This window comes from Diceros bicornis, chromosome 13, assembly GCF_020826845.1.
Source record: "Diceros bicornis minor isolate mBicDic1 chromosome 13, mDicBic1.mat.cur, whole genome shotgun sequence".
Taxonomy (NCBI): Eukaryota; Metazoa; Chordata; class Mammalia; order Perissodactyla; family Rhinocerotidae; genus Diceros; species Diceros bicornis.
Genome location: NC_080752.1, coordinates 33507545 through 33530808, shown reverse-complemented (window position 1 = coordinate 33530808; position 23264 = coordinate 33507545). Strand labels below are relative to the sequence as shown.

Here is a 23264-nt window from a genome sequence, read left to right as displayed (position 1 = left end):
GGACTTTCTTCTGAGGGCAATAGGGAGCCATAGAGGGTTTTAGATAGAGAACTGATGGCTGTGGTCAGATGTCCACACTAAAGCATCCACCTGACAGCCGTATAGAGGGTGACCTGGAGGGGGCGGGAGTGGAGGCCGGGAGGCCAGTTAGGAGGCTGCTGTTTAAAAGGTCTAGGCCAAAATTCATGTGGGCACTACCAAGGCAGAAACGGAGAGGAGAGAGGGACTTCAGAGATTTAGCATCTTTCAGTAATTATGCAAGAGCACACGTGTAGAATGAACAGCAGCCCGCAGTCCCAAATCCAGATAAACTTTCGGGAATGTGATTGAATTATCAAAACTACTCTTTATTAGCTCATAAATGGTGAAACATAAGCCATGGTTCTGTGTGTTGACAAGAGTGTAAAATTTTCAGCTTCAGGGACAAGATCCATTGTTGTGTCCAAGAGTCAATGCCTGTCTGTGGGAGACAGAATCACAGCCCTTCAAAGACGCCCACGTGCTAATCCCCAGAACCTGAGACTATGTCACCTTACAGGCAAAAAGGATTCTGCAGGTGGGACTAAGTTAAGCATCTTGGGAGGGGGAGGTTGTCCTGGATTATCCAGGCGGCCCAATGTCACCACGAGAGTCCTTATGAGAGGGAGCAGGAGGGTTAGTCAGAAGGGACATGACGGTGGAAGCAGTGGGTCAGAGTCAGAGGGAGATGTGAAGATGTCCCACGCCTGGCTTTGCAGATGGAGGGAGGGGCCCCAGCCAAGGAATGCAGGCGGCCTCTAGAGCTGGAAAAGGCAAGGGACCGGATCCCTCCCCTAGAGCCTCCAGAAGGAACCACCCTGCTTTAGCCCAGAGACGCTGATGTGGATGTCTCCCATCCAGATGTGTAAGAGAATAAATTTCTGTGTTTTAAGCCACTGCACTGGTGGTAATTTGTTAAAGCGGCCATAGGAAATAAATCCACCATCACCCCTCCCTTCTCGCAAAATCTAGAGTATGCTGTGGGGCTGTAGGGGAGGAGGAAGGGAGGGGTGGGAAGGACTCCCTGGGATCTGGCTGGGGGGACAGCCAGGATTTGGGGACATTGTCCAAGATTCACAGACCAGTGGTTAGAGGCAAGGGAAAGCGGGCACTGAGGCACTGGCCTCCCACCTCCACCTTCTGCCTCAGCAGGGGAGCCCCTGGCCCTGGGGGCTGAGAGCCCCACGCGCCAATGACCCGCTGGAGTGTCATTGGGCATCTAACGCAGCACTGTGGCTGGTGTGTATGGAGCACTTGGTACCCTGTGTGCCAGGCACCGTCCAAGGCTTCACATACACGACCTCACTTAACAGTCACGACAACCTTATCATTATCCCCCTTACAGATGAGGAAATGAGGCTCAGAGAGACAAGAACTCTCCCGAGATCACACCGCTAGTCATGGGCACCAGGACTTAAACCCAGGTAGTCTGACTCAGAGCCCGTATGACCAACAACCATGTTATTCTGCCTTTCGTCCCCAAATCTTAAGGACACCCTAGCACAGTGAAGTCCTCCAGCAGCTCTGCCAGGGAGGATGTAGGCTGTGGGTGTGCTGACGAGCCTGAGACAGCTGGCAATGAGTCCAGAGGGACAGAAATCTGAGAGGAGAATTATTGCTCACAGCTGTTCACAAAAGGCCTCCTCCCACTGTATCAGTGACGGCTGGCGTAATTAATAGCGCTGGGTAACAGCCACCCACAAACCCTCAGTGGCTTCCAATGACCAGCATTTATTGCTCACACCTCTGGGGGCCGTTGGGGGTCAGTTAGGTGGCCCTGTGGATTTTGGCCGGAATCACTCCTACGTCTAGGGGTCACCTGGGGGTTGGCTGATCAAGTCTGGGTCTGGCTGGGGCGGCTCAGCTCCACACGTCTCTCATCCTCCTCCCAGGAGGCCACTGCAAAGTTACATGGCAAAAGGCATGGATATGGGGAGAGGGTGAAGGGCCATGTTGACAATCTACCATACCCACTTTGTCTCAGACTCAAATTAATAGCATAAACTATGGCAGGGCAGAAGGGAGGGCATTCACTGGGCTGGAGCTCTGAACTCTGCCACTGACAGGCGGTGATGGCAAAGTCACCTAACCTCTCAGAGCCTCAGTTTCCCCATCTGTAAAATGGGCACATGCCCTCCCTCCCTGTTGGGAGCCAATGAAGTAATAGAGGCTTGTGACAGGAGGAGTCATTTCCAATCCTGACTTCACACCCAGGACTCCTCTTTGATTCCTTAGGAGTGGGAGCCTCATTCCCAGCAGGCCTTGGGGACCAGTTCCCCAAAGCTCACTCTTATCGGGGGGCCTGTGTCTGCAAAGGTTCACGTGGCAGTGGGCCAGTGGGCACGTAAAGGCAGAGACTAAACACAGGGCATCTTCCCAAAGCAGTGATTTTCTATGAAGATTGTGTGGAAAGAAAAAATTTACATCACAATAAACCCAGCCACGCTTTGAAGTAAGCTGCAAAATTCAGACCAAGCTTTCCAGATGAAGAAGGAGACTTCAGAGACATTTTGCTGTCGTGTGACTGCTGCGTGCTAGACCCCAGATCATTACTCTACTGTAGACAAGAGCCTGCAAACCAAATCTGTTTTGTAAACAAAGTTTTACTGGAACACAGCTATGGCCATATGGCTGCTTTTGCACTGCAACAGCAGAGTCAACTGATTGCAGCAGAGACCATATGGCCCACAGCCTAAAATATTTACTGTCTGGTCCTTTACAGAAAAGGTTTGCCAACCCCTGATCTACTAGAACACTTTGATAGAGAAGTTTGAAGAATTCTGTGCTGTTCTGAAATCTGAGGCCTGCAGGTCTGTGGATTTAAGAATGAACATTTTATTACACATTTACTATCCTCAGTGTTTTACGTGTATAACTGTTAATTCTAACAACAACCCTAAGAGAGAGATGGAATTGTTGTTTCTATTTGAGAGGTGGAGAAAATGAGAGAAAGAGAGATGAAACTGGCCCTAGCCGGGTTTTTCCCAAGTTTTAACTGCAGAAGACCCACCTGCCTATCTTCTTAAATTGCAGATGCTGAATCATGGGTCTGGGTGAGGAAGTCTGCATTTCTAACCAGCCCCCAAGCTATGCTGATGCAGCTGGTCCAGACCACTCTGAGTAGCAAGGATGCAAACCACAGAGTCACTACACAGAAGAGCCGAGGTGTAAACCAAGCCCCTACCGACTGAGTTCTATGGCTTCTCAGAGGAATCCTTTTGAGTGAGTCATAAACGCCATGAGAAGTTCATGTCTGCATCTCCCTGGCCCCACCCAGTCCTCGAGGACCCAGCCCAGCTGAGAACTTGACAGACTGCCTTGTTGTCCAACAACATATAAATGGTCAACTGAGCCCCAGAGGGGGAAGTGGGCTGTACGGCTTCCTGCTCTCTGCCTCTCCAGCCTCCATTCCCTCTCCAGAAGCCTGGATTGTTGTTTCTCTGCCGCCCCTCCCCCTCCTCCTACACATGGTCTGGGTGGAGCCTCATGCCCTGATCTAGGGGCGGGGCCTCTGCTCCAGGCCTGGCCAACCCACACGTTACATCCCTTCCCCACCACAACAATTGGCTCAGGGATGGGCATGTGACCTGAGGCAGGTCCAATCAGAGAGTTGCAGGACTTCTGCAGGAGCTACCAGAAGGCTGTCACTCCCTCCCTGCAGGGTTTGAAGAGGAGGGTGTGAGGCTGCAACGGCAAAATGGAGGGAAAGAGGAAGAAGGGGCGGTTTGCTCCCCAGGGTATATTTGGCAATGATGGAGACATTTCTGGTTGTCGTGACTTGTATGAGGAGGGTGGGTGTCTCCTGGCATCTACGGGTTGGGGGCCAGCATCGCCGCTAAACATGCTGCACTGCACAGGGCAGCCCTCGTAACAAAGAATCACTGCCCAAAATGTCAATAGTGCCCCAGTAGAGAAACCCTGGGCAAGAGAGTCTGTAGCCGCCTTGTTCCCGTGGAAGGGAGAACTTAGAGCTGCTGCAGGCCACTCAATGGAGCCTGAGAGTAGACCCTCACAGTGGAAGGCAGAACCAAAAGATGGAGAGAAGCCGCATCCTGTGGGCATCATGGGAGCCCTGGATCCACCTGTGCCTGATGCTAGTCTGCTCCTGGACTTTTCCATTTTGTGGCTCAATCAATGACCTTTTGGCTTAGGCCTGTTTGATGAAGTTTTCTGTCACTTTCAAATCCTCACAGCAACGTGCTGAAACAGACTGGGCCTACGTCCCTCTCTCTGTTTTATAGCTGGGCAGCCCCAGGCCAGAGAACCTGACTTGCCCAAGCTCACCCGGCAAGCCCGTGGCATGTGCCAAACTGGTGTTTGTTCAGTGACCTCCTCCAGGACAAACCTTAATTTTATATGAAATCAAGCACAGCTACGTGGAGCAGAATGTCAAATTCACGTGAACTTTTAAGATAAAACAGGAGACTTCAGAAACAGTGTGTTGTTGTAGTGAGTGCTACAGACCATAAACAGGAGTCCGAACTGTACGGGGAGTTGGGGTAGCGATGGGACCAGAACCCAGGGGTTCTGATGGCCAGTCCAACAGGATTCCGCACCCCAACCTCCCTCCCCTTCGCCTGATCCTGGGAGGTGACGAAATGCTTCCACACCCATTTCTCACCCTGGCGACAATCCTGCCATCTGGGCCTGGATTGCTACCTAGGAAACTCAGGCCCAGAAGGTAAATGATGTGTCTCAGCTATAATGCTCAAATCTGACTGAGCCGGGACTTGAACCCAGGTCTTAACAGTTGAAATCTACTTTCCCCTCTGCTTTTCTGGCTGGGCAAAGGGCAGAGTCTGTGGTCACAGAGCAGGGCTGTCGCACCAGAGCCCGGCCTGTCTGGCACTAAGCTCTGACCACAAGCAAGGAGAACGAAGGTCTAAGGAAGAGTGGATGGGTCCATCAAGACCCTGCTCATTTTCTCTACCCTTCCCCCGCCAGAAACATAGGGCCTGCTGCAGCACTAGGAGGAGATTCAGAATGCCATCTCCAGCAGCATCAAGCAAAGGGGCTTTGAAGTCAGACCCATTTATGTTGGAAGGCCTGTTCTGCCCCTTAGAAGCTGTGTGATATTAGGCAAGTCACTCTACCTCTCTGAACCTCAGCTGCCTCATTGGAAACATGGGACCCATTGGCAGGGTGTTATGACAGGTTCGGGGATTCGATTGGAGACGTAAAAGTAACTTTTCACTCCAAACAAATGGACTGAAGATATATTTTATTATATAGAGGATAGTAAAGGCGATATTCTGCAAAGAGATTCGAATAGGTCAGATATTAAGAGGGAAAAACATCAGCTCGACTGGAAAGGGAAAACACCCACATCGACTGAAGAGAAATGACACAAATCAACTGGAAAGAGAAACACTAGGTTGACCGAAAAGAGAACACATCAGATCAATTACTTTACAATAAATCAATTACTCACAACAAATCAATTACTCACAACGTCCACGCCCCACTGCCGGGAGAGTCCTTCAATCAACACGGCAGGGCAGAGACCACACGCCCTGGGCAAGGCGTCCCTTCCACAGGTGGAACTGTCACCAGGCCTCAGTTTTTAGCAGTTTTTATAACATCAGTAATTTCCAGAGTGAGCAGTTACAGAGTTTGCAGAGCAAGCATTTTGTGTTCCCATGCGCAAATGGTTATCAGTGGCATACGTGCACTGAGCCCCCTGGCTATCGTCCCAGCCCAGTAGTTGTGTACGTGCATTGTTTTCTCTGGTTATTGTCCCAGCCCGGCACAGATGGCCAGTCCGTCCCGCGCCACGACGCCCAAAGAGCCTTGAAATGTTACAACTTGCAACTCTCTCCGTGGGAGAAAGGCCAGTTCCCACCACACAGAAAGCAGCTTTATATTTCTTTGTGTGCTGGTGGCTATAGGTCAATGGAACGGCCAAACATGGCTGTACTTATGTCAAGACACAGGGTCTGTGAGGTTTGGATTAGATATGTCATGTGAGTGCATCTGACATATCCGTGGTGCTGGTGAGGGTCAGCTTCCTTCTCAGAAGCTCCTGCTTTGACCCATTTGAAAGAGGAAGTGATTGGAGAAGTGCAAACTGCTGCTGTCTCGGGAGCAGATGATAAAATACAGCCTGATCCATCCCAACAAAGTCCTCCTCTGCCAACACTCTCTCCTTCCCCCCATGGCTGGGGCTGCCAAACCCCAACTGTGTGGGCCTGTCCTGTGCTGCTCCTGTGTAAGCATGTTCCTTGTGTTTTTCAGATCCACACCACAATGTTGCAAAGCAGACTGGGCACGGTCTGTTCTCTCCTGTTTCACAGACAGGCAGGCCCCGGGGCCTAGAAACTTCCATGATTCATCCAAGGTCACACAGCAAGCCATGGCATGGCCTAGAATAGAATTCGTCAACTCGGCACCATTGACATAGGGGGCAGGATAATTCCTGGTGATGGGCTGTCCTGTGCACTGTATGATGTTTACCAGCATCTCTGGTCTCTACCTACTAGATGCCAATAGTACTCCAGCCCCAGTCAATACAACCAAAAATCTCTCCAGACACTGCCAAATGACCCCGGTGGGCAATTCCAGCCCCGTTGAGAACTACTGGCCTAGAATCTTGCTTGTTTAGCGTGCCAATCTAATCTTTTCCTTGAAAACACAACTCCAAGGACCAACAACCAATATTTTTCTTCCTCTCCAAACAGATAGTATAAGCTTTTGAAGGCAGATAGAACCCGTATTTCAATATCCACTTTTGGCATCTTTTTCAAAGTATTTCCAGGGTGACAGGGGGGAGAAAATGGAAAATAATATTTGAACAGAGACCCTTTTTTCCACCGGCGTTTGAGAAAATCCCCATCTTGCCTACACCCAGTATATCTCTGGTCAATAAGCCCACTCATAAAACCAGGGCCTTAGCCAAGGCCACACTTACAGGACTTCTATGGACACACCGTGATCAGGGCCCTTCTGCTGTCTGCATTGGTGGCTGGAGGAAAGCCCTGCCACCCAGAGGCACTTTCCCTGTCCCCTGGTGGGACTGGGGATGGGACCTCCCTGCCCCGACTGGACTCAGTCCTGTGGTTATAAGAAAGATGGAGTGAAGTTCGAAAGAAGTGGAGCAAATAGCAGGACTTGATGAAATCTTGGGATCCTTCTAGAACAAGGATTTTCTATCTGGGGTTTGGGAATGCAGTGAGTATAGGTAACATGGTTGAGGTTGCTGCTTCCCAGACTCACAGCTCTTTCTCTTTTCACAGCTCTGGGCTGTGGGCTCCGCACTTACCTGCCCCAACTGCCCAGGGCGGTTGGAGGAGCAGACGTGAGGCCCAACAGCTGGCCCTGGCAAGTGAGTCACCCATGCTCCACTTCTTCCCTCCCTGCCCCCACCCACCTCACAGCACCCTTTTGCCCTCTGCCATGGGGTCTGTTGTGCTGGCAAAGAATAGAATTGGTGGGGACTCACAGGACAGGATGGGAAAACTCACCAATAATACACACTTCTGTGGCCTTGGTCAACCCTGGGGGTGGAAGGAGAGGTGCCTTCACCAGCTTCAAGAAGGAGCTGCCCCACCCCACTACCCATACACAAATTCACAAATATATTCTTACTCTGTCAGCCAATCATATGCTTGCTTACAAATGTACCCTTATCCTCTGAACCATTCATCACACCTATGCAAATATTTCTTGCTTTAGGGCACTAATCAGGGCTGTTTATGCAAATTAATCCTTAAGCATAGGCAAATCCATGTTACCAGTGAAAGTAAATGTAACTTTACCTTGAAATAATCATAGTGATATTGAGACTAAAATTCTGGATTGGGCATGGGTACATATTACTAGGTAGTGAATTCTGTTAGTGGTAGGACTCCCAAAGGAAATATGTGAGGCTTACATTGACATAAATAAATATAGTAAAATCTCTCTTATCTGACATGACTGGGCCTGAGTGATTGAAAAGTTAGTCATAGAGAAATTATTAGAAATCACACATATATTCTTTAAACATTGTATTTTATTTTACTTTATACTTTGTAAATATACTTCATTCACCAATATTTTGAGTTCTTAACTGTCTCATATAAACCATTCCCATCCTATATCACCTATAATTCCTTTTCTTTGAAGTAGAGCAATGACTTTGAGACAGTCAGGAATCAGTCTGAATGAGCCCTTTCAGATTTTTACGACATTTTTTCCCAATCTTTTCATTTCCTCACAGACACCTAATTCAATAACAATTTTTTTGTATCCCCTGGACTTATTTATTTTATAGCTGGAAGTTTGTATTTAGCAATTTTTTTTAAAGCCATGGTTATCTTTTCCAAGCATTTAACTGGGTTTCCATATAAATCATGACTCTCTTTTTGAACTCATATTTTACTGGTTACGTGTTTGACCAATTTACATAATTACAATATGTGCACAAGTGGCATAAACAGGTTTGGGAACGAAAGAGCTGAATCGGGGTGAGCTGACAACATCAGTGCTGGCCATGAGGGTTCAGGGTGCCCCATGCAGCAGTTGGTATGTTTCGCAGAGGGAATGGCGAGCATCCGTTCATCTTCCCCTCAATGAAGAGAGCTTTGGTCATAGACTGGATTTCACAATTTATATACTTGGCTCTATGGACTTTTGCCAGTTCTTTTACTTTTCTCACACTCCCACAATCTTTTTCTTGGGAAGTTGGAAGAGGGACCATATACCCCCCATAGCACAGGTCATCCTTGTGCTAGACGAATCAGAGCTGCCTATGAAAACATTTCCTCACCTGTGACCAGTTGACACTGCTCAGACAGGTGTAGCCTTGCCTTGGGAACCAAGGAACATTAGTCTTGGAAGAGTCTCTCAGCACTTCCTGCTTCCGCTTCCCTGGGGAGGTGTTTTTATTAGGATGGGTGGGCGTGTCAAGTAGGGTGGGTACTTGGGTGAGGCAAGTTAGGCACTCTTCTTGGAGGTAAAATTTAAGGGACTGCCCCAAATTTCAGTAACCAAAAGGAAAAATATTTTAAGGCTATTATTATTATTATTTTATTGATGTCATAATAGTTTACAACGTTGTGAACATTTAGTTGTACATTATTGTTTGTCAGTCACCATATACATGTGTCCCTTCACCCCTTGTGCCATCCCTCAACCCCCTTCCCCTGGTAACCACCAAACAGTTCTCTCCTTCTGTGTGTTAGTTTATCTTCCACATGTGAGTGAAATCATATGGTATTTGTCTTTTCCTGTCTGGCTTATTTCGCTTAACATAATACCACCCAGGTCCGTCCACGTTTTTCAAATGTGGCGATTTTGTCTTCTTTTATGGCTGAGTAATATTCCATTGTATATATATACCACATCCTCTTTATCCAATCATCAGTTGAGGGACACTTAGGTTGCTTCCACTTCTTGGCTATAGTGAATAACGCTTCAATTAACATAGTGGTGCATAAGCCTCTTTGGGTTGTTGATTTCAGGGTCTTTAGATAGATACCCAGTAGTGGGATAGCTGGATCATAAGATATTTCTATTTTTAATTTTTTGAGGAATCTCCACACTGTTTTCCATAGAGGCTGCACCAGTTTGCATTCCCACCAGCAGTGAATGAGTGTTCCCTTTTCTTCACAACCTCTCCAACATTTATTATTTTTTTGTCTTGATGATTCTAGAATTGGTGATACACCCATTCTAATGGGTATACAGTGATATCTTAGTGTAGTTTTGATTTGCATTTCCCTGATGATTAGTGATGTTGAACATCTTTTTGTGTACCTATTGGCCATCTGTATATCTTCCTTGGAAAAATGTCTGTTCATATCCTCCACCCATTTTTTGACTGGGTTTTTGTTTTCTTGTGTTGTTTGTTTTCCTGCTGTTCAGTTGTGTCAATTCTTTACATATTATGGAGATTAACCCCTTATTGGATATGTGCTTTGTAAATAATTTCTCGCAGCTGGTGGGTTGTTTTTTCATTTTGATTCTGGTTTCATTTGCCTTGCAGAAGCTCTTTAGCCTGATGAAATCCCACTGCTTTATTTTTTCTTTTGTTTCCGTTGTCCATGTACACATGGAATTCGAAAAGATCCCTCTATGACCAATGTCAAAGAGTGTACTGCCTATATTTTCTTCCTGGAGTTTTATAGTTTCAGGTCTTACCTTCAAGTCTTTGATCCATTTTGAGTTAAGTTTTGTGTATGGAGAAAGAAGATGGTCTACTTTCATTCTTTTGCATGTGGCTGTCCAGTTTTCCCAGCACCATTTATTGAAGAGACTTTCCTTTCTCCATTGTATATTTTTAGTTCCTTTATTGAAGATTAGCTGTCCGAAGATGTGTGGTTTTATTTCTGGGCTTTCAATTCTGTTCCATCGATCTGTGTGTCTGTTTTTGTACCAGTACCATGCTGTTTTAACTATTAAAGCTTTGTAGTATATTTTGAAGCCAGGGATTTTGATGGATCTAGGTTTGTTCTTTTTTCTCAGGATTGCTTTGGCTGTTCGGGACCTTTTGCTCCATAGGAATTTTAGGATTCTTTGTTCTATTTCCGTGGAGAATGTCATTGGGGTTCTGATTGGGATTGCATTGAATCTGTAGATTGATTTAGGTAGTATGGACATTTTTACTATGTTTATTCTTCCAATCCATGCGCATGGGATGTCTTTCCATTTCTTTATGTCATCGTCAATTTCTTTCAATAACGTCTTATAGTTTTCATTGTATAGGTCTTTCACCTCCTTGGTTAAACGTATTCCTAGGTATTTTATTCTTTTTGTTGAGATTGTAAATGGGATTGTCTTCTTGAGTTCTCTTTCTGTTAGTTCGTTATTAGATATAGACATGTAACTGATTTCTGTAAGTTGATTTTGTACCCTGCAACTTTGCTGTAGTTGATTATTTCTAATAGTTTTCCAATGGATTCTTTAGGGTTTTCTATATATAAAGTCATATCATCTGCAAACAGTGACAGTTTCACTTCTTCGTTGCCCATTTGGATTCCTTTTATTCCTTTTTCTTGCCTAACTGCTCTGGCCAAAACCTCTGGTACTATGTTGAATGAGAGTGGTGCGAGTGGGCACCCTTGTCTTGTTCCTGTTCAGAGGAATGGCTTTCAGTTTTTCCCCGTGAGGATCATGTTTGCTATGTGTTTGTCATAAGCCCTTTATTATGTTCAAGTCCTTTCCTTCTATACCCATTTTGTTGAGAGTTTTTTTCGTAAATGGATGTCATATCTTGTCAAATGCCTTCTCTGCATCTATTGAAATGATCATGTGGTTTTTAGTCCTCGTTTTGTTAATGTGGTGTATCACATTGATTGATTTGTGGATGTCGAACCATCCCTGTGTCCATGGTATAAATCTCACTTGATCATGGTGTATTACCTTTTTAGTGTATTGCTGTATTCAGTTTGCCAATATTTTGTTGAGGATTTTTGCATCTATGTTCATCAGCGATATTGGCCTGTAATTTTCCTTCTGTGTATTGTCCCTATCTGGCTTTGGAATAAGGGTGATATTGGCCTCGTAGAATGTAGTAGGAAGTGTTGCATATTCCTCTATGTTTTGGAATAGTTTGAGCAGGATAGCTATGATATCTTCTTTTAATATTTGGTAAAATTCTCAAGAGAAACCATCTGGTCCTGGACTTTTATTTTTTGGGAAGTTTTTGTTTACTGTTTCAATCTCTTCACTTGTGATTGGTCTGTCCAGATTCTCTATTTCTTCTTGATTTAGCTTTGGGAGGTTGTATGAGTCTAAGAATTTATCCATTTCTTCTCGATTGTTCAATTTGTTAGCATATCTTTTTTCATAGTATTCTTTTAAAATCCTTTGTATTTCTGTGGTGTCCATTATAATTTCTCCTCTTTCATTTCTAATTTTATATATTTGAGCCTTCTCTATTTTTTTCTTAGTGAGTCTGGCTAAGGGTTTGTCAATTTTGTTTATCTTCTCAAAGAACCAGCTCTTTGTTTCATTGATCCTTTCTACTGTTTTTTTTTGGTTTCAATTTCATTTATTTCTGCTCTGGTTTTTATTGTTTCACTCCTTCTGCTGACTTTGGGCTTTGTTTGTTCTTCTTTATGTAATTCTGTTAGGTGTAGTTTAAGGTTGGTTATTTCAGATTTTCTTGTTTGTTAACATGGGCCTATATTGCTATGAGTTTCCCTCTCAAGACCACTTTAGCTGCATCATATATCGGTGTGGTGTATTTTCATTTTCATTTGTGTCCAGATATTTTCGATTTTTCCTTTAATTTCTTCAAGGATCCCTTGGTTGTTCAGTAGCATGTTGTTTAGTCTCTATATCTTTGTCACTTTCCTTGTTTTTTTCTTGTGGTTGATTTCTAGTGTCATAGCATCATGGTCAGAAACAATGCTTGTTCTGATTTCAATCTTCTTAAATTATAGAGGCTTGCCTTGTTTCCCAGCATGTTGTCTATCCTTGCGAATGTTCCATGCATGCTTGAGAAGAATGTGTAATCTGCTGTGTTTGGATGGAGTACTATTTATGTTTCTATTAAGTCCATCTCCTCTAGTTTTTCATTTAAGTCCACTATTTCTTTATTGACACTCTGTCTGGATGATCTATCCATTGATGTAAGTGGGGTATTAAGATCCCCTACTATTATTGTATTGTTGTTAATATCTCCTTTTAGGTTTGTTAATAGTTGCTTCATGTACTTTGGTGCTCCTGTGTTGGGTACATATATATTTATAAGAGGTTTGTCTTCTTTGTGGAGTGTCCCTTTTATAATTATATATTGCCCCTCTTTGTCTCTCATTACCTGTGTTATCTTGAAGTCTACTTTGTCTGATATAACTATGGCAACACCTGCATTCTTTCGTTTGCCATTAGCTTGGAGTATTGTCTTCCATCCTTTCACTCTGATCCTGTGTTTGTCTTTAGAGCTGAGATGTGTTTCCTGGAGGCAGCATATTGTTTGAATTTGTTTTTTAATCCATCCCACCACTCTGTCTTTTGATTGGGAAATTCGATCCATTTACATTTAGAGTGATTAATGATATGTGAGGGCTTAATGTTGCTATTGTATCACTCATTTTCCAGTTCTTTGGCATTTGTTTTGTTTCTCATCCTGTGAGTTTTAGACTACCAATTCAATTTAGTAGTTCTGTATGATGGTTTTCTTAGCTTTCTCCTTATTTCTCATATGTGTCTCTGTTCTATCTGTTTAGTGGTTACCATGAGGTTTGTATAAAAAATATCGTAGATGAGATAGTGCATTTTCTCATGGCCTCTTATTTCCTTAGACTAAGTCAATTCCATTCCTATCCTCTTCCCATTCTAAGTTATTATTGTCGCAACTTATTCCATCTTGTGTATTGAGTTTGTTTTTAAAGTGATGAGGTTATATTTACTTTTGGTGTTTTCTTTCCCTTAATCTTTGATGGTATAATTGTTTGCTAACCTATAGATAGAGAGCTGCAATTTTTCTGATTTTTGTCTACCTATTTTTCTCCTTGCTCAAAGCTTTGTATCCCCTGTCTCTTTTATTTTTTTCAGGCATGAGGGCCTTCTTGAGCATTTCTTGTAGTGGGGAACTTGGGACAATGAACTCCCTTAGCTTTTGTTTCTCTGGGATAGTTATTATTTCTCCATCATATCTGAATGATATTTTCGCTGGATGGAGTATTTTTGGTGGAAAGTTTTCGTCTTTCAGAATTTTGAATGTACCATTCTGCTCTGTCCTAGCCTGTAAAATTTCTGCAGAGAAATTGGCTGAAAGCCTGATTGGGATTCCTTTGTATGTTATTTTTTTTTTGTCTTCCTGCCCTTATTATCTTTTCTTTGTCATTGACTTTTGAAAGCTTTACTACTCTATGCCTTGGAGAGGGTCCTTTTATGTTGATATATTTAGGAGATCTATTGACTTCATTCTCTTGTATTTCCAGCTCCTTCCCCAGGTTTGGGATGTTCTCAGCCTTTATTTCTTTGAACAAGCCCTCTGCTCCTTTTTCCTTTTCTTTTCTGTCTGGAATACCTGTAATCCTTATGTTGTGTTTCCTAATTTAGTTGGATATTTCTTGGAGAATTTGTTCATTTCTTTTTAGTCTTAGATCTCTCTCCTCCCCCATCTGGAGCATTGCTGCATTCCTATCCTCAATAATGCTAATTCTTTCCTCCATATTGTCAGCTCTGTTCTTTTCTTTATCTCCTCCATTGTGTTTTTCATCTCTGACTTTTCTGATTAGTTTTTCTTTATAGCTTCAATCTCTTTTGTGAAGAAGTTCCTAACTTCACTGAATTGTCTATCTGTGTTTTCTTGTAATTCGTTGAGCTTTTTTATGATAGCTATTTTGAATTCTCTGTCTTTTAGGTTATAAATTTCTGTGCCTTCAGGTTTGAATTCTGGTTGCTTGTCATTTTCCTTCTTGTCTGGCGATTTAATATATTTTTGCATACTGCTTGAGGGCATGGGCTTATTTTTCCTCATTCTGAAAATGTTCGGTTGCAGCTCCCACCTGCTGCCACTAGGTGGGGGTCAAGAGCTGGTATTCTGAGCTGGTTGTGATCTGTGGGTTCTCTGGCTGACCAGTTGTGCTGGGGCACCAGGCGGGGGTGGAGAGTCTCTTTCTTTCACCTGCCCTAACCCAGGGGCTTCTCCTGCTTCCCTCGCTATCTGGTCTCCTGGGGTGTTAGCTTGATGAAGCCACTCCCACAACAGTTCAGTCACCTCCACATGGGAATTTCCCACAGACTGTGTGAGAGCTTGGGTTGCGCTGGTTTTCCCACCCAGGGCCACCTCACCTCCCCCTCTCTCTGAGAGCCACTTGGTCTCAGAGGGGAGGGGCTCTTTCTTTCACCTGCCCAATCCCGGGGGCTTCTTCTGCTTCCCTCGCCATCTGCTGCATCTGCTAGCTCGATGAAGGTAGCCCTGCAGCCGTTCAGTCCCCTCCGTAGGGACTTTCCCACAGGCTGTGAGAGAATAGGAGAGAGAATAGGCTGCCCCTCCCCCTCTCTCTGAGAGCCATGTGAACCCGGCCCCAGGGTCCTGTCATTCAGGGAGGACAGGGGTTCTCCTTTCCTCCTTCCACTTCCTCCCGGGGTTCCAGCATCTCCACCTCCAGACGTATGGCTGCGTGGGTCTGTCAGACGTCTTCTTTTGTGTTGTGTGGTGTCCTTTGTTGGTAAGAAGGTCGTTTTTGTTCTATCTTAGCAGGGAGAGTCTACAGGGAAAGCTCACTCCGCCATGATGCTGACGGCATTTGGAGGGAGGTTGCTGGATGCTCTGGAAGGTGCAGACAGGATCAGCTGTAGGGGAACTTCCTGGTTTTGAGACGTTTACTGGGTGGGGCCCTTTATGTAAGGCAGCACCAACAATAATACTTGGAGAAAACTAAGGGCAGCTTAATCTGCTGCAGATGCTGTAGACAGGATGCTGAGTGCTCTGCCTAGCATTGGACCAGAACCCTGAAGGATGGAAAACCCAGAGCCATCCCTTCCTAGCTGTGTGACGCTGCCCTAGTGATTCAACTTCTCTGTGCGTCCACACCGTCCCTTATAAAATGGGGGTAAAAAATGGTACCTGCCTCTTAGGGCTATTGTGGGGAGTGCCTGGCATATGGTAAGCACTGTGTAAGTGTTGACTGTTGTTATTGTCATTTGGTTCTTATGAGAAAGCTCGAGTCTGGACTGTCACTGGGCCCTTTTGCTTTTGTGGGCCCCTTCCTCCATCAAAAAGTATTAAACATTATCTTTTATGACTACATGAGTATAAAGACTAATATAATCCAGTTTGGATTATGTTCATGTTTTTTCCTGCTGATTTTAAAAGAAACCAAAATATTTTTGTTGGCCTTAAAGGTATTATGGGCTTCAGACACTGTGTCCATTGTACTGCTGGAAAATTGGGCCCTGGCTGTGGCCCCTCCTCATGTTGGGTTATGGACGACTGAGTGGCTGAGAGACCTAGGGGAATGTTCTGTGGGGCATCGTGAGTGCCTTCTCTGGGCCCTGGAGGTGCCTTTAGCTGTGGCCCGGGGCAGCTAAGGAGAAAACTGTGTTATTGCTGGGAGCAACTGGGCAGAGGAGGGAGCATCTCTGGGCATGTGCACGGCTGGTGCCAGCCCCTCCTGACCTGGCCCTGGTGCAGGGGCCAGCTGATCAGAGGACGCCATCACTCCAGTGGCTCAGACTGCTTAAGTGATGGTGGGGACACATGGGTGGCTGACCTGATTTTCTGGCCATCATAACCAAGACTGAATAAGCAGCCCCAGGAAGGCTGGTGAATATCTGCAGAGGGGACCGCTGGGGAGAGGACTTCCTGTGATTGGAGGGGAGAGGGCTTGGAGCTGGATTAACTTGAGTCCTTAAAGATGTGACTCTTGTTTGCCCAGACTATTAGGCACTGACATATGATGTACACAGAAGTCTTTCATTCATTCATTCACTCCCCCCACATACTACAAAAGCACCTATGTGTAGGCCCTGTGCTGGGCTGGGACTACAGAGATGAGAAGACCCTGTTCAGCACCGCTGGAGCTCCCTGCCAGGCAGTGTGATCAGTGTTCCCTGGAGAGTTCTAGGCCAAGGTCTGGGAGCCCTGAACAAGAAGAGGTTAGTTCTGGGTGGGAGCTTGATGGGGTGTGCGCTGGAAATCTCTACAGGCTCCATGTTCAAAATAAACTTGAGGACTTCCCAGCATGAGGATGCTGGAAGCCCCACTCCCATCCCACTGATCCTCGTGTTTTCCAGGGCCTTCAGTGGGACTTCTCAGGACCTGGGACCTCTGTGTCACCCAGGCCCTCAGGGACAGACTGTGTTGTAAAAATAACCGTGGGTGACTTGGCGGAGGCTGATCTGAGCAGATGGGGGAACTCGGGAGAACAATGTCAAGGTGAGGAGTGGAGGGTGATGAGAGCCTGAGAAACAGGGCAGGTGCACAGACTTGGCCCATAGTTTAGTCACGGGGACGGGACTCTCGGGTGGCAGCTGTTACATCCTGGGTGAGGCACACTGAGGGGTCGGCCTGGGGGTTGGCAGGATTTCTCCTTAAAACTGGGAGTACTGGGGGTTCACTGAGTGGGTTCAGTGGGGCTGAGTGAGGGGGTTGGTGTTTGGTGATGGGGGCCGGGACTCAGTGGGGGGAATCTTACTGAGAGGGCGGGACCTGGGTAGGGTTTTAAGGAGTTGTCTTCCTCTCCCACTCTTGGTCCCTGAATCACTTTGGGCCTCTTCATTTCTCAACCCGCTCCCTCTGCCCTGGCTGGGAGTGGGGGGGTCTTGTGCAGGCTGGGGCTGAGGGCCCCCTCCCTGCTGAGACCTTTTGGTGGAGGGCCCTCCCATGGGACAGCGGCCAGTCTCTCACATTCTGAAGGCTCAAGGTTTGTATTCATCACCAGGCCAGCTGGGTAGAGGCTCTGGAACATGACTTTTAGCCCTTTCCTGTCAGCATCCTCTGTCCCTGGGGTCCTAGACCCTTATGCACTAGGACGGTAGCAGTTCTGACGTTCTTCTCTTGGGGAAGGAGTATTGAAAGGCAATGCCTAACCTAATATGCTGTGTTAATGATGGTGGCATCTCAGGCATTGGGTGGTATGTGGTGATGGCATTCCTCAGGAAAAACACTTCAAAGATGCAGCCCTCCCTCTGAGGAAGCCAGAGGCAGATGGCACCCTGGCTACTGTACTACCTGTCACGTCCACCTGGGAGTGGCAATGCGCAGCCTAAGCTGAAATTCCCACCCGCACCCCCACTCAGGTTGCCCCTGGGGTGGAGCCCTACCTGGAAACCACAAGGCTGGGAAGACCCTGAGACCCTAGCCCATGTTCACATTAAACAGATGGGGACACTGAGCCCCAGTGGGAGTCTGATCTGTCCAAATCCATGCAGGGCGCACCCTGATCTTTCCTCATCACCCCACCACCCCAGCCTGTGTGTGGGGTGGGGGAGGCTGGGGGTGTCTCTGTGTGTGGGGCAGACTCTTGTGGGGGGTGCAGGCTGCATCAATCCAGAATCCTCATGGCCTTGGTGCCATTCCCAGTGCATGGCCTCTCCTGAACTCGCCTGGTGTGGTGGCTGGATGAGTGGGGGCTAACTGGGGGCTTCCTTAAGGGCCTGGGCCTGCCCCCTGTCAACCTGTATGCCTGTGTGCACATGGGGGACTCTCTGGGTCTCCCTGTTCTTGTCTGAGACTGAAACAGCACCCCCTCATGGGCTGGTTGTGAGGATTAAATAAATTCATATATGTAAATGGATTAGCCTAGCACCTGGTGACAGTGGGTGAGCTTCAAATCAACCTCTCCCATCAGGAAGGGTCCCCTCTTCTCCCTGACATCTGACATTGAAACTGAAGATGAAGGAGTTAAAATTTCCCCAGATTAGGGTGAAACTGTGCCTTGTACCCACAAGGTTAACGTGGGAAACAAAATAACCAAAGTTTCTGAGCTTGCCTTGCAGAACAGCAGGTGGACCACTGATAAGAGAGGAACTTGGTAACAGCCCCCTGCCTGAAGAAGCATCTTGCAGGAACATTGAGAAGCTGAAACGACTGATTGTAAACTTTAGATGAAAAGACTGAAAATCCACCACATGCAACATGTAGAACAGACAGTCACGCCTGTGCAGAGGACTCTTGGAACTTCAGCCCCCAAGGCCACATGCTCCCTCTTCCCTACCTAAAACCCCAAATAAAAACCCTTGCTTGTATCTTTTCAGGGAGTTCAGGATCACAGTGTGAGTTGCCCGTTCTCCTTGCTCAGCACTTTGCAATAAAATTTCTACTCTCTTCCGCTACACCTGGTGTCAGAGGTTAGCTTGCTGCACAACAGGTGAGCAAACTCACTTCAGGTTTGATGTCAAATTGGTGACCCAGATGGGAGCTAGTCCCAAGTGGACGCCTCACCCGTGGCACACCAGCTTCGGGCTGAGAGCCTCTCTAGAAAGCTTGTCCTGCAGCTTCCCAAGCCCCTCATCTTAGGGACGGCCCTGAGTGACCGGCTGCTCACCAACGTCGTTGGCCCATGGCACTTTTGCTTTTGTTGGTGGAAGACACTTAGGGACTTGGGATGACGTCTCTTGTAAGTAGCGGGCAGTTTTTGGTTTTGTCTTTGTGCTAACCTTTTCCTACAGGACTGGCCGGGAATCATGGGTAATCAAGCTCTCTTACCCTGGCAGCCCTCTGGGCTCCATCTGTTTTGGTTTGAAATGAGCGTTCTTTCGTTGAGTTCCCTCATTAACTGACCGAAATCTTCTTTTTCCTTTTGTTTGTTTGCCTCTGTTTCAGGGGTTTTGTTCCAGGTTTGGAGTTTGTTTGGAGGGAGCCCCCAATTTGTTTAAAGGACTAGAGATTTTTCACTCACAGAGGAACGCTTTGGTCCCATTTGTTTTGGTACGTGTGAGTGTGCATGTGTGTGTGTGGATGGTGCCACAATGGGAAACTCAGATTCGTTTCCCAGTGGCAGCCCTCTAGGTTGCATATTGCAAAATTGGAATGCGTTCAGTTATGAAACTATGAAAAAGAAAAAGATGATATTCTTCTGTAATACAGCTTGGCGACAGTACTTATTAGGTTCAGGAGAACAGTGGTCCCTACATGGATCTGTTGATTATTATACTATTTTGCAATTAGAATCATTTTGCCAAAAAAAAAAAAAAAGAATGAAAATGGAATGAAATTCCTTATGTGCAGGCTTTTATGTTGCTGTACCAGAATGAGCCTATTCTGAAAATGTGCAAGATCATGATTCAGCATCCCGGCTCCAGTTGGACTGGGGAAGGGAACCCAAAATCTGTGTTGCAAGGAACAATTATTGAATCCAATTCTCCTGCTGTTCCCCCACCCATGATGGTGGAGTGACAGCTGTTGAGCCAGGAGGGCCTCCTGCTCCTGGCCCAGGACGGCCTCCACTGGGGCAGGATGGAGCTGGGATGGGTACTCCATCCCATACCAGTAAAGGGACTTTTTCTCAACAAGATGGAAATTTTTAAAAGAGGTTTTTAAAAAATAAGGTGAATAAGAGAGGTATAAGAGTTGATAAAGTTAAGGTAAAACTTGGTAAAATAATTTGGTATATTTAATGGGCTTTATGTGAGATAATTGCATCTCTTTGGCCTGATTGCATTATAGATTATGTTGTGGGGATAAACATTGTGTCTCACTGGGGAACGTCTCCCCTACCTGATATTGTAAGAGCATATAAATCCACCCTTCAGGCAATGTTAATTAAACATGCTAAAGGAGAGCTCACCTTAAAATGGCCATTCTAGGGAACCTCTCTTTCTGATATATCCACTGTAAGGGTCACCCTTAAGAGAGAGAATTCAAAACCTCTCACAATAGAATGCATTCTTGATTAATATGCAGAGGCTTCTAAACGACAAAATGACTTCAAAAACAGCTCTTAAATGGATCCTAACAGCAAAAAGAAAAGAATCTTTACTAAAAAATCTTTGGCCATCTGAACAGGTTCGTCTGCCAGAGGAACAATTTGGATCCAACAGTTCTTTTGAGTTTTGTACCTGAGACACGGCTAAAATTTTGAAGATCTCTGTTTGTGTTTATCTGGCTGTTTATGTACGTAAGTCTCTCTACATATTTGTCTGCCTGTGGATGGTATAATTTCTAGAGGAGCTCTATTTAATTGGCTTGAAGTAAGTACTTATATAAATTATTTCTAAATGTAATAGAAACTAGCCCAGATGTCTTTCAAGTGAACATGATAGAAAATGATCTTTGTTAAACAGGAGCTTGTTTAAGTTCATTGGCTTAATTGAAATAAACATGTTTTCCGAGTCATCAAGATTGGATATGATACATACATATTATCTCTGTTACAAAATTTGCCAGCAAAAAGTAATAACTTAGAATAATAGCTGATTTTGTTTAATGTCTCATGAGAGTTTTGTAGGCAATCTAAATGTAATTGTTGAGAACAGGTAAACTAAATAGATATAAAAAGGATGAAAGTTTTGGGGGGAACATTTTAACAATAATTATGTGTCACGGTGTATATACTGAAACAACTTAAGATGATGTCTAACTGCTTTAATGTCACATGAAGTTTTTGTGAGTATTCTAAACCTAGTTGTTGGGAACAAATAATTTAGATAGATGAAAATGGGTAAAAGTTTTTGAGTGCAATCATTATGTTTTATGGTCTGTATAATTGAAAAACAGCTTCTAAAATCTTTTTTGGTAACTTGGTACTTTAGAGTTTTGCTAAATGAAGTTAAATGATAGAAGTTTGTTCAGTATCTACGTCATTTCCACATTAGATAAATATTAGAAATTGATTACTGAGCATAGATTTTTCTGCCTTTGGTTTCTTATCTCAGAGAAAATGAAAGATGCTTAGGTTTAATGATAACCATGTTTTGGGTATGCTGGGGAATTTTCTATGAGAAAGTACATGTTTCTGTATACAAGGAAAGTCAAATGTATGTTTTCAGTAAAGAAGGTATAAGAATAGAAATGTTTTTGTTTGTTTTGTTAAGAAAGATAAATTTGTCCTAAAGTACTAGGAAAGGAAAAAGGAAAGAAAACGTGGGACAAATTCTGAATCTAAAGAGTAAGTGACAGGGGCCGGCCCTGTGGCTTAGCGGTTAAGTGCACACACTCCACTGCTGGCGACCCGGGTTCAGATCCCGGGCGCGCACCGACGCACCGCTTCTCTGGCCATGCTGAGGCCGCGTCCCACATACAGCAACTAGAAGGATGTGCAGCTATGACATACAACTATCTACTGGGGCTTTGGGGGAAAATATAAATAAATAAAATTAAAAAAAAACCAAAAGTAAGTGACAGAAGGTTTGTGGAAGTAAAACCATGAGGAGTTTTGTGCACAGACAAGTTTGCTGAGATTAAAATGAATTTAATTAGGTGAATGAGTTTCAATATCAAGGGTAAGCTGGTGCAAAATCAGAATTTGGCTTTCTCTCAAAAGGATGATTTTTTTTGAATTTTTGGACTGCTCTTGATAAGGAGACTATAAAGGGTTTTTCTCTGCCTTTGAGTAAGTCTACCTAGGGGACAAAGAGTCTATGTTTTGTTAAAATATTTCCTATATTCAAAAGGACTAAGATCTCTCTTATTAAGGTGTTTTTACTAAAACTGTTCAAACTCTCTCTGTTTGCCTTTGATATGTTCTGTTGTCACTTTGACTGAATGGATAACCAAGCATTGTTTGCTATTTGACCAGGTGTTTTAAACACTTTTGATAATTTTGACAATCTTGCCCCAAGATTCAATCCTGGGTAAAGTCTTTCTTTTGACTCAAAATGCAACTTTGAGAATTTCCATTGGGCCCTGGGATTTCTCAAAGAATTTGTTCTCTCTTTCTATAGAGATAAAAACTAATTAGAATTATTTGGTTTGTTAAATTACACGAGAAGCATTGTCAAATAAATGATGATAAACCAACCTAGGTTATATTGTGTGGGTAAATGTCATTAATATAAGTGCTTTAAAAATTATATAACATTCCTAAAATTCTGACCTGTCTCGGTTATCAATCATAATTCTGGTTATTATTTCAAAGTGTTATATGTCTTGCAAATGGTCAAGGGTTTTTGTCAATTGCCATTTTTGAATGTTTTGTTATTTGCAGACAGTTGTTTTACTCTGATGTTTTTGCATATGTGTTTCATCTTTAGAAAGATTCACAGAAAGGACTCTGACACTTGCTCTAGAATGCAAGTTTCTGATAAACTTTCAGATTGTAAAACTGAGCTGATAAGAAATTACAGAACTCTAATCAAGAAACCAATGGCCTCATAAAACTGCTAACAGAAGATCAAGATCAAGAATTAATTATATGAGATGGAATAAATTGATGAGGATGTTTATAATTTTTATGACTTTTCATTTGAAGTATTGGTGACTTTCTTAATGTTTTGTTTTTCCTGATTTAAGGGAAACTTTTTCTCTTTTCTCTTAAGAAACTATGATTGATAGCAATTTGCAAGCAGAATTGAAGCATATATTTTTTTCTCCCTATCTGATCCCTCCAGAATTTGAAAACTCTTGATGAGTGAGTATTCTTATTTTCATGGCAATGTTGTTATTTGTATAGGTTCAATAAGAATCTTTTCTCCTTAGAGTAGGACACAATTGGAAACACAAGTTATACTGCCCAGGCTTTGACTAGAATGTCATATTTGAGTGAAACATACATAAACTCAGATATGACCCAACAGCTTTAAGAGACAAGGATTGACTTTATGGAACCAATAAAACCACTTGGAAATATTGGCCTGGTACCTTGCTTACAGGGTTCCCAGCAACCTTACCAGGTGAGTACAAAAGGTCACTTCCCTGGCAGGTGCAAGAA

At 44.5% G+C, this 23264-nt stretch overlaps 1 protein-coding gene across 1 annotated transcript in view; it reads left to right on the top strand.

Annotated features, from left to right (window-relative positions):
- The first annotated feature begins 6172 nt into the window (after positions 1 to 6172).
- LOC131412338 (chymotrypsin-like elastase family member 2A) overlaps positions 6173 to 23264 on the top strand; it is a 52993-nt gene continuing 35901 nt past the window's right edge. The window contains 3 exon segments of the mRNA XM_058551927.1: positions 6173 to 6226; positions 6928 to 6983; positions 7249 to 7339. Of these exon segments, the coding sequence (XP_058407910.1) occupies positions 6173 to 6226; positions 6928 to 6983; positions 7249 to 7339 (201 nt within the window).